Here is a 12,022-nt window from a genome sequence, read left to right on the forward strand (position 1 = left end):
CGCCAGGTTGTTTACTGAGAGAAGCTTATGCTCGTCAAAGGCATGAGCAGCAAGTTTCTCCAGGAGAATGCTGTGGGAAACATTGTCAAAGGCATAGAACATGCACAGCCTTTCCCTCATCCACTAAGTGCGTCACCTTGTTGTGGAAGGAGATCAAGTTACTTGTGTACCAGTTTATTTGTACTTTACAATTAAAAGTAAATTCTATCCCATGCCAGGTAGAAGCAAGTTTTGTGTTCTCCTCCTCCTGCAGCGGCACCATAAAGAACATATCTTTTACATCTCCTACCACCATCTGGGGGTGAGTGGCAGCTTGGAAGGTGGCACTTAATGTAGCCGTGTGTGGGACGGCAGCTGTAGGAGGAGGGGTGTTTGCATTTGACTTTCTGTAGTCTGTAGTTAGGCACCATCTCCCATCTGCTTTTTAACTGGTCACACTGGGGAATTACATGGGGAGAGCGTTCGGGAGGTAATGTGTCTTTTTTCTAGGTCAGCTGTGACCTCCACAATACCCATCCCAGCAGCGGCAGAGAGAGGAGAGTGAGGGACATGGGTTATTGTTGAGTCAGGCAGCGTGGGGGCAGCTCACAGCAGTGAACTCTGCCAGTTCACTGACACCCATGGGGAGCTGCTCATTTTCACTCCGCTAACCAAGGACACTCCCGGCAGCCACAAGACCAAACACCACTGTCCAGTCCTTTCCAAACTCGTCCTTGTCATACCTCAAAGCCCAAACCATTTTCCTTCCCTGAAACTACTGCTAACTGGTGCCTTGATGTCCTTTTCTCCCCTGGCAATCACAAGTTTACTTTAGCTATGGGGAACATTTCACTTTGGCCTGTAAATCCTGTTATTTAACCCTTTCTTGGGCAGCCTTAACATTATTTCTTTGGGCATCCAAACTTGAAATTATTAACATTTTATCTCCCATATATATTGAAAATGTTACTAGTAATCATTGACAGCCCTAGTAATCTTTCTACTAGTAATCTTTCTACTTCTACTAGTAATCTTTGGGACATAGATAAGAGAGCCATCTGTGTTATCCCATTGATGAGCTTCCATCAGGGGGTTCATGAGATCGGGGCAAGTGTCTGGGGTTCTGGGGAGCCTGTCTTACTTGCCGGAGTACGTACTTACATACTCTGCTGTCTGCATCAGCTTGGGATTGTCCTGCTGGTGTCGGTTCATCCCTCCCCATTTCTCGACGATGATTTACAGTGCTGTGCACTAAGTCTGCCCAGGTCGGGATGGGTCAAAGCTGGGCTTGGCTGCCCTGACCCTCCTGAGCGTGATGTTGTATGTTTTGTCTTATTTCATCCCTCTTTGCAATGAGGTACGATTGTCAGGCAGCAGGGCTCCCCTTAGCAGGGGTCTCATGGCTTGGGGGTCTACACGGGCAGAGAGAGGGTAATTACCATGTGCACCCCTGTCGTTCACAGCCTGCAGGCAGGCTGCTTTTGTAACGGCAGTAGAAAGCTCGCTTCATGATCGTATTGGCATAGCAGTGGCTGCCCTCTATCCCAAGGCTCTGTGCCCCTGCCCAATAAGCTACTCAGTGTGTAACAGAGTGTGGCTCAGCGTTAGGGGCTGCTCCCTCGTTCAAGAACACTCCTGGTCCCCCAAAGCCATCCGCTTTGCCTTGCTCTAACATCATATGCTCTCCTCCGGTTAAGGAGGCACACCACAGATATTCAGTCTCGCTCTCGCCAGGCTTCTGCCCATATTTTTCATGCAGATTGGCCAATTGAAGGGGGTCCCATGGAATGGTCCTTGTGCTATTTCTCTGGTTGCCCCCTTGAGGTCCAGCAGATACCTCAGTTTTAATAATAGGGGCTACCTTAAATTCTGATTCATCTCATTCACTCTCATCCCTAAGTTCTTGGTTGGAGTTCTCCCAAATATCTCCATCCCAATCTTCTGGGGGGACACAATTAGCTTACAAATTTTTAGAGGATCTGGTGTGTTGGGGGGCCTGAAATATCATGAATTCGGGTTTATCCTCTACCTTCCTGAGTTTTTCTTTTTCCTCCCCCAGTTGTTTCTACAATTGACCTATCTGCAGAGATAACAGCATTTTTGGTCGCTTTCTTTGTTCACCCTCACCTTGTAACACTCCCATTTCCTGATCTTTACATTCCTTACACTGATACGCAGCTCCCAAACACGTTATCAATTTTTCGCATATTATTCCCTTCTCTTTACCATCTTTCCTTTTCCCTGCTGCAAGGTTTAATTGTTTCTCCATCCTATTCCAGTTTTCCCGCTTTTCATGCACCCAATCATCCACAAATTTTGGTGAAGGGTTAAATTTGTCCTCCATAATTATTCAAGGACTGAGTCCGCCACACTGCAGACTACACCAGTTTTTGTCGCAGGTGAATTATTAAGAGAAGTCATTGCTGTGGGGTTTACTAAAATGTTTTATTAATTATTAAATGATGATCAAATGACAATGAATTGATGATTGAATGAAAATTAAATGATAATCAAATGGTGATTAAGCAATAATTGAATAGTAATTGAACAGTACTTAAACAGTGATTTGACAATGATTTGACAATGATTGACATGATAATTTAGATGATAATTTAGATGGTGATTAGACAATGATTTAGACAATGATTTAGACAATGATTTAGACAGTAGTCAAACACTGTGCTACTGACTACAATTCTAATATTTAAGCTATAGCTGGATATATAAATAAATGTTGCTAGTATACAATATACGTTTAGGCCTAATGTAAAATGTCACCTGCCTCGTTATAGATATCAGGTACCAGGTAAGGGGTCTCTCAGCCTTGAGGAGTACCCTTGAGAAGTGTCCCTGCTCAAAGGGCAGATCATCGCCATGCAACCTGTTGCCGTACCGGAGAGCTCAATGGGCTCGGGGAGGCTACAAATATTTATAGCACACAGGGATGGACTCGTAGTCAAACCCTCCTTTGCTGTCTGTGCAGGAGGGCAGCTGTAGCAGTTTTACTTCTGTCTGCTCCCAGCTCGGGCTGGTACTCTTCGCTCCTGATAAGACGTGGCCGAGACTCCTTAGTGGCTGAGAAGATATGGCCTAGCACAGCTCTCACAGTTTGCACAGCAGGACTGATTTCAGTCAGGGCCACTTGTCGGTGATGCTTGAAGCAAAGTACTGTTCACTAATTCAGAGTGGGTGCATCCGTCACGGTGTCCTGAACCACTCTCCACTCTCATGTCCCTTTGCCTGCTGGCTCCTCACAGCCTCTCCTGGCGTTGCAGAGTCCTCAGTAGCCCACGGGCTCCTCAGGTTCACCTTTTCCTCTGGAAGAACCTACCTTATGACATTACACATTTTATGAGGAGCCACTCACTGCCCACCCAGACTCATACGCTGTCCGTGGAGTTTCCCTGACACCTCCTGGCAGTTCCTGATTTCTCTCCAGGCCAGCATCTGCCATCATCCCCACCAGAGGTGTGACAGTGCCAGGCAGATAAGTCAAAGACCAGTTGCTGTCTTCTCAGCCATGTGCAACCAAGAAGGGAGCTCTCCATCCAACCCTCAGTCCCTAATATATCACGGTGGGACTCTTAGCTTGTCCCCCTGAATCTGTCGGAAACCCCAGAAGAGCAAGAGGCCTTTTTTGGGAGCAGCTCCTTGGGTGTATTCCTGACACCAGCTTTGGAAGAGGCACCCGGTCGTCTGGCCCTGTCCTGAGGAGCCCCTTTGGTGACGGTGGTGCTGGCAGGGAAGCCAGCTCTGACACAGTGGCTCACATGGCCTGCTCCTCCTGCAGCCACAGGCATGCCACTGTGGAGGCAACAGGACTGTCACAAGTTACATGAGACCTTAGGGCTTACACAAATGCAAGGGCACAGCAGCACAGGGTGGAAGTGAGGAGACACCAGCACGGGAAAGACCAGGTCCTGCTGCTGTCCATGTCTACACAAGATATAAGTGATGGGAGCTGAGGCAAATACTTTTCTGCTGGTTTCTTTATTGTGTTCCTCACAGGTAGCCTGCCTCCATGTGTATAAGAGGCTGTGGGTCAAAAAAGAAAAAAACCAAAAGAACAGACGGGCAAAAATAGTATTACATAAAGGGAAATGATATCATCAAATTTATAAACAAAAGAAGAATGAAAGAATGACAGAAAAAACCAAACCAAACCAAAGCACAAAGTTTTGGCATTTCCTGAGATACCCTGGGAATGCTATGAAGATGATGGGCATCTTATTGATGCTGAAGTAGGATGTATTAAAATAGATTCCACAGAGCATCCTTGAGGTCCTTGTTCCTCATGCTGTAGATGAGAGGGTTCACTGTTGGAGGAACTACCGCATATAGGATTGCCACCACCACATCCAGTGATGGAGAGGAGATGGAGGGGGGCTTCACGTAGGCAAATGTGCCAGTGCTGAGAAACAAGGACACCACAGCCAGGTGAGGGAGGCACGTGGAGAAGGCTTTGTGCCGTCCCTGCTCAGAGGGGATCCTCAGCACGGCCCTGAAGATCTGCACGTAGGACAGCACAATGAAAACAAAGCATCCAAAATAAAGAAAAATGCTAAGCACAAGCAGCCCAACTTCCCTGATGTAGGAGTGTGAGCAGGAGAACTTGAGGACCTGGGGGATTTCACAGAAGAACTGGTCCAGGGCATTGACTTGGCAGAGGGGTATGGAAAATGTATTGGCTGTGTGCAGCACAGCATGGAGAAACCCACTGCCCCAGGCAGCTGCTGCCATTTTGAGACAAGCTCTGCTGCCCAGGAGGGTCCCGTAGTGCAGGGGTTTGCAGATGGCCAGGTAACGATCGTAGGCCATTACTGTGAGGAGAGAATACTCTGCTGTGATAAAGAAGAGGAAGAAAAAGACTTGTACAACACATCCTGCATAGGAGATATCCCTGGTGTCCCACAGGGAATTGGCCATGGATTTGGGAACAGTGGTGGAGATGGAGCCCAGGTCAAGAACAGAGAGGTTGAGGAGGAAGAAGTACATGGGGGTGTGGAGGCGGTGGTCACAGGCTACAGCAGTGATGATGAGGCCATTGCCCAGGAGGGCAGCCAGGTACATGCCCAGGAAGAGCCAGAAGTGCAAGAGCTGCAGCTCCCGTGTGTCTGCAAATGCCAGGAGGAGGAACTGGGTGATGGAGCTGCTGTTGGACATCTGCTTAGTTTGTGCAAAGGGCCTGGTCAAGGAGGAAAAGGCAGTGACAAGTGAGGAGAGACGTCTCTGAGGAAAACCTATTCCATGTCTCAGAGAAACAGCCCTCGTGGCCTCTGTCTTTCCAGGAAGGCCTTCGTGCAGCTCCCTGGCTTGAGCTCTGGTCTGTGCTGGGTTGGGGTGTAGTGGGGAGCACGGGACTCTTCTGTGGAGGAATCAGTCCTGCTGTGCAGCCACAGCTAAACAGGAACCAGGAGTGATCTCAGGGTCAATTTACTCATGGTTTCAAAGAGCTTTTCAGCATTCTCCTTCCCAATTCACCCAACTGCAGAAGCAAGGTGCAGGGCTTTTGTTTTGTTTATTTTGCTCCTGTTGCCCCTCTCACATCTGGGGAGTGTTTTCTGAAGGCAGAAATCCTTGGCATTTCTGCTACACCACAAGTCTACACTGAGAGTCCTGAGAGGCAGAAGGACAGACCCTCAGTGCAGATGGAGGAGAGCTGGTCTGTCCATCAGTCTTGCTCCCAGCTGTCCTTGGCTCACACCTCTTTGGTCTGGATGGTGATCACACTCAGATGTTCCCCTGAAAGGAAATTGGATTCTGCTGGGATCAGCTGAATCCAGCCTGAAAGGGCAGATGATCTCCACCCTCCCCTCCCCAGGGAAGAGCTGTGCTCTTCTGGATGCCCTAAAAATGGGGTGTCCTCAACGGACAGTCAGCCTTATCCCCATGCCATGGACTGCTTTGCCCAGTGCCCCACAGAGCCGCCTTGCACCCACGGAAACATGAGCATGGCAGGACCTGCAGGATCAGCTGCTGAGCTGCAGCTGAAACCCCCTTTCCCAGAGAGCCTGAAAACAAGAGCAGCAGCACCAGGGAGGGGTGGGGAAACCAAGAGAAATGCCCCAGTGCTTGTGCCAAGGGAAGCAGGGCCAGGACGGACAGACAGGCACTCGGGAGAGTCTCCTCTGCTGCAGAGGAGGCAACTCCTGCCCTGGAAGCCCTGACCTTGAGGGCAGAGGCTCTGCTGGGTGGGAGAAGAGCCCAGGGGGCCTTGACTGGGGAAGAGGCATCAGATCCCCCTCAGCTTTTGCTGTCAGCACTTTCCTCTCAGTCCCTGCCCTTGTCTCTGCTGCCTGGAGCTGTCCCTGCCAGGAGCCGTTTCTCTGTCCCCATGTCTCCTCCCTGCCAGTGCTCACAGAGCCCATCCCACGCACTGGGTGCTTCAGCTCTGCGTTGCAGACTCCTCCTGGCAGCAGGGCACTGGTCAGGGCCATCTGTGTGTTGGCAAGTCCTAAGGAGCACATCAGATGAATCCTGAAGACACCATAAAGGTGACATTGGTGCCTTCTGTAGGCAAAGCAATGGTGAAGAGACTTTATCAGGTTCCTGGAGAACCTATTGATAACTCACTGTAACGCTGTAGGAGTCTCGGTCATTCGTCCAAATCTGAAAGAACTATCACTATTCCTCACCAGCACCACCAGCACAGCAGGAAACTGGAAACACCTTTACACAAGGTAGCCCCTGCCTTGATACGCTTCTTGAAAAGTCCCCTGGGAAATGTCCTGGGGTGATGTGGAGCTGTGAGCAGCCCTGACCCATGCAGCACCCTTTGGACGGCAGAAGGACCCTGCCCTGATGGGGGTGGCTCCTTCCACCCACAGCCTCTCCCTGCAGAGCCATGGGGAGCTCCCCGGGCAGGCTGAGTGCTGACCCTGGCAGGCAGCAGACTCCCTGCCGTGGCACACAGCACCCAGGGGCACAGGGACCCTGCTCGGAAGGACAGCCCTGGGCACCCCTGCCTGCACACCCGGCTTCACACCCCTGCGGTTGTTCCTGGGAGAAGGCAGCGGTCATGCCCTGTCCCTCTGACGGTGCGGCACGGAAGCCCTGCTCTGAAGCATGTCCTCCTCAACACCGAAGGAGCCTCGAGAGCCTTCCTGGCAGATCTTCTTAGACATGGGCTATGCCTGCTTTAGGAGACTGCTCCAGGAAGCCTCTGCATTGCACTGCACCCAGAGACACATCATGCCCTGTCCCTCTGACGGTGCAGCAAGGAAGCCCTGCTCCAGAAGACGTCCTTATCCTCTGCACTAGATAAACTGTGAGAATTGTACTTACAGATCCCATGGGCTGTGGGATGTGCCAGCTTTAGGAGATCCCTCCAGCAACTGCAGCTGCATTGCCCTGTAGCCACAGACTTACACTGTCAAGGGCTGTGAAGATTTCTCCCCCAGTGAGCTCTCAGCATCCTCCAAGCCCAGGCTGCCTTTAACCTCTCTCTGCCTCACTGCTCTCCCCTCGCTGCCTGCAGGCAGTGCCCTCAGCCCTGCTGCCCTTTGCAGAGGAGCTGCTCCTGGGCAGAGCTGTCTCTCTGCAGCGCTGCCCGCTTGCCAGGAGCTCCCTCCATGCCAGGAGCCCAGCCCAGCTCAGCAGCAGAGGACCAGCCCAAGGCAGCACTTTCTCTGCCCCCTCTGGGCTCTCTCCACGTGTCCCTGGGGCTCCAAGGGCTGACGTCTCCTGAAGGGCAGCAGGGTCTCTCCTGGGGAGCGTAGGCAGACGCTAACTGAAGCAATCACTGACTGTCCCTCTCTGAACACTGCAGAGACAGAGTTTAGAAGTGGGATTTGCCCTAACACGCCGTGGGGGTCTACAAAGAGTTTCAATATTTGTCTCCCTTGACCCCTATCCCTGTCCCCTTGCCAGGCAGGACACCGTGGCAGTGACAGGCAGGGATCATTTCCCCACCGTGCAGGGCAGGGGTTCAGCTGAGTCCATCAGGTATTTCCTCTCTGGTGAGTAGCCCAGAGACTGCAGTGGGGTTCAGCTCTTCCCCATGCACCCCACAGGAGCTGAGATTCCTCTTGCTTCAGCTCAGCGTGCACAAAATAGGTGCCTGCAGAGCAGCCCCTGCCCTGAGCTCCCTCGGTGATCCATGGGGATGGAGGGTGGCAGTCAGCTGCTCACACACAAACACCTGGTGGCATCTGAGGTGCCAGGGGTGGTCCAGGACTTGTGGCTGTGTCTGCAAGCGCTGATGGAGCATCCATGGGACACCCCCAGCTGCCTGAGCATGAGCTGGGGGGCTGGGAGGGAGGGTCCCTTGGTCACCTCAGGTTACACCCAATGGGTAGGGCATCTGAACGTCTCTTAGACTCACATGTCCATGGCAGCTGCTGGCCTTCCAGCTGGCCAAAAGGAGGAGTGCAGCAGAAGGAGGGTCAGGGCTCTCTCTGGGCTCCCTCCACTGCACTCACTAGAGCTCAGCTTACTACAAAACTCAGGCACGGACACGTCCCTGCATTGCAGGCACCGATATCATTGCAAGGCTCTTTCTAAGGGCATAAGAAAGGCCTCTGGTGCCATGCCAGGTGCCTGGGGTGCCCAGCGCAACTGCATGTGGCTGGCAAATATGGCACAGGACCTCCAGGAAAGCCATGTCCCACTGGAGTGGGGGCTGGGCAGACACACCAGGGCCTCCCAAAGGGGTCCGGTGCCTTTTTACTAGCACCGGAATGCCAACACCCCGGCAAGGAGGCAAGGTCCATCTCGTCTACACCCAGGGCTGCTGCAAGATTGGGAGGCACATCACACCAGGGTCTCCACTCATGGCCCTATACTCTCAACCCCTGACAGTTCTCTTCTCCCCTGTCCTCTACCCACCTCTCCCCGTGACCATATGAAGAAAACCCCACACCACTGATGTCCACAGTCTGGCCGGATTGCAGCCTTACCTCACCCAGGGACTTTCTCAGGGGTCCCTTGTGTTCCTGGAGATTGGCACAAGGTGCTGCAGAGTCCCCTCAGGCAGCAAACTGCTCTCTTGCAAGGCTGGCATGGCCCAGGCCTGTTTTCCTCTGGCCTTGGGGACTGCAGGGATTGTTGTCTTCACGAGCATCTCATTTCATCCTTACGTTGCCACCTGCCATCCTTCCCAGCATGTCTTTGCTCTGAAGCAAAGCCTTTGCATACGTGGGGTCCTGGGTGCTTGGTTCCAGTTTTGTACACGAGAAGACTTTGCTGAGCTGCTGCAACCCAAATGTGCACCAATGCCCTCAGCCTGGGACACAGCCAGGAGGATCGGGAGCCCCTTAGTCCATGACAGAGCTTCTGAGGGAACCACTGTGCTGACGTGGTGGGACAGGTAGCACAGCTTTGGGTACTGTGATGTACAGGCTCTTTAGGAGACACTGGAGGTGGCTGAGGAAACGTCATATGGAAATGTCTCATGATCCTCCTAAGCACCTTCCTTGGCCATAGGCCAGCTGGGAAGTGGGAGATGGAAAGGGGCTCAGCAGCAGCGATCCCTGTCTGGCTGGGTCTGCTTTTCACCATTGCCAGCATGGCCACTGCAGGGTCACCCCATGGCCCCAGGGCACCACAGCCCCCTCGCTCTACAGAGCAGCACCGCCAGCTCAGGGCCCCGTGGGGAGTATGTGTGAGAGACTGAAAGAGTTAATGCCTCAAACACTGTGGAGAGATGAGGCGCGATTTGCATGGCAACGGCAAGTCGGCTAGCATGGGATGGGGAGAGCTTTTCGGAGGAGAGACTAAAACTGCTTGTAGCAGGAGGTTGGTCGAGATACATCCCAAGGTCCCTTCCAGCCTGAATGATGCTGTAGGAAATGAAGAGACTCTCTGTGATCTCCGTTTTTGGAGGATTTCAGGTTTCAGATCCACAAAGTCACAGCCAGCTTGACCCTGGGGTTGGTGATACCCCACCCTTTGGTGGGAGGGCACCATTACAGAAATTACCAGATCCAGGTGAGCATCACCTATGTGGGCACACATGGCAGCTGTGCTAAGAAGCTGGCCCCAGGAACCTGCAGAAACCTCTGGGATTCTTTGCACCCTGCAGTTTCCCCTTCCCATGAGGTCAGGGCAATTAAAGTCCCTAAGGGTGGTGTGGGGTCTTTGAACTGGCCTTCCTCAAATTGCTTCAATAAGACTTTGTCCTCTTCCTCACCTGACTCCAGGTACTTATTTCCCACCAGCATGTCTCCCTGCCTGGTCTCTCCTGTGACCCTCCCCCACAAAAGCTCACCCAATCTGCTGCCCATCCCATAGAGGACCTCCATACACCCAGGCAGCTCCCTCACACTGAGGGCCTCCCCCTCCTGATCTTCCCCACCTGTCTTTTCTGAAGAGCCTCTATCCATCCATTGCAGCACCTCAAGGTCTCTGACCTGTCCCACCACACCTCAGCAGGTATTATATCAATGTCACAGCTCTGTGACAGCACACGGGGCTCCAGTCCCTCCTGTCTGTGCTCCAGGCTGAGGCCATTGGTGCACATTTGGGCTGCAGCACCTCAGCTTGGTGCCACCAGGGCCAGCCTCAGCCTTATCACAGATCTGGTGCCCAAGATCCTGTGCAAGCAAAGCCTTTCCTTGAGAGCAGAGGCATGCTGGAGTGGATGGCAGATGGCAATGTAAGGATGAAATGATGTGCCCATGAAGAGCGCACACCCTGTGCTCCCCAGTTGCAGAGAGAACCATGTTTGGACTGTGCAGTCCTGGCAGGAGAGGACTTTGCTGTCTGCAGTGTCTCTGCAGCCTGGAGGGCCTGTGGTAGAGGTGAAGCTGATCTCCAGGAAGGACAAGTTGCTGCTGAAAACGTCCTTTGCTATGGACATCCTGTTGTCCAGGCACACTGTGAAAATCATTCACCTGTTCCTGGGTTGCATCATCAAGGGGGTGAATAAAGGATGGGGGTAAGAAGAATCAGCAGCATTTGGACGTGTTGGCACACGAGCGGAGACCCTGCTGTGACGTGCCTCGTATTGATGCACTGCCTGCGGCTGCTGGACAGACATGGGACAGACCTTGTCTCACTGCAGTGGTGGCATTCAGTCTCTTGCTGACACGCACCAAATGTACCTGAGATGCCCTGGGTTGTCTGTTATGGACCAGCCCTGAATGGGGATAGCTGTGCTGTAGGTCCTGCACTGCCCAGCCAGCTGCACCCTCCAGTTGTGCTGGGCAGCGTTGGCATCTGAGGGAGCCCTACAGGCCTGCATTTGGCCATTAGGTTGAGCAGCTGCCCTGCAACAGGGTAGGCAATGTAGGGATGTCCATGGTAAACCTTCGGTTCCGCTTAGTGGAGATGCAGGAAATACAACTGATGGAGAAGAGACAGGCAGACTGAGCTCCCCCTGTGGCACATGACTTCATTTTGTTGGGTGAATACCTCTATCGGTTGCCCTAAACATCCTCAGCAGGTACAGGTTTGGTTGTCCTAAGTGTGATCATCTTCTATCATTTCAGTTGGCCAAAGGGATTCCCCAATAGCCTCCAAGACAAGGTGCCCAGATGCTGCCCTGTCTCTCAGAATTGCTCCACTAGAGCTTGCAGTCTCCTGCACATGTCCTGAACCACCTCTGGCACCTCAAATGCCACCAGGTGTTTGCATTGGACAAGCTCACTCCTGGCCTCTGTCTCCACTATTGACATGGCAGCTTAGAGAAGGAGCTCACAGGGATTTTGTGCAGCTGAGCTGAGGCAAGAGGAATCCCACCTCCTGTGGGTCTGTGGGGTGTACTGGAGAAGCCCAATCCCCCTCCGGCCTCCAGGAATACTGATGAGAGCTGAGATGCCTACCTGGACTTGGCTCAATCCCTGCCCTGCTCAGGTGGAAAGGATGCCCTGCCCGTCACTGCCTACGTGCCCTGCCTGACAATGGGACAGGAACAGGGGTTTCCAGAGGGGAACATTGACACCTCCTGCAGATCCGCACTCCCTGGCAGAGCAATTCCCGCTGCAGGACTCAGCCCGTCTAGTGTTTAGAGAGGGACAGGCAGTGATGACTTCAGTCTGCTTCCAGCTGTGCTCCCCAGGAGTGACCCTGCTGCCTTTCAGGAGCTGTCAGCCCTGGAGACCCC

The 12,022-nt window shown here is 52.8% G+C and overlaps 1 protein-coding gene across 1 annotated transcript; it reads right to left on the reverse strand.

Moving 5' to 3' along the window:
• Positions 1–4,230: 4,230 nt before the first annotated feature.
• LOC142403249 (olfactory receptor 14J1-like) lies at positions 4,231–5,142 on the reverse strand. Its single transcript, XM_075489456.1, has one exon. It carries the CDS (start codon positions 5,140–5,142, stop codon positions 4,231–4,233), a length of 912 nt encoding a protein of 303 aa, XP_075345571.1.
• Positions 5,143–12,022: the final 6,880 nt, after the last annotated feature.

Source organism: Mycteria americana, unplaced genomic scaffold, assembly GCF_035582795.1.
Source record: "Mycteria americana isolate JAX WOST 10 ecotype Jacksonville Zoo and Gardens unplaced genomic scaffold, USCA_MyAme_1.0 Scaffold_148, whole genome shotgun sequence".
In the NCBI taxonomy this organism is placed as follows: domain Eukaryota; kingdom Metazoa; phylum Chordata; class Aves; order Ciconiiformes; family Ciconiidae; genus Mycteria; species Mycteria americana.

Bases quoted from the DNA above. Each gene is read 5' to 3' on its own strand.
- LOC142403249 (XM_075489456.1), bottom strand. From the start codon at position 5,142: ATGTCCAACAGCAGCTCCATCACCCAGTTCCTCCTCCTGGCATTTGCA.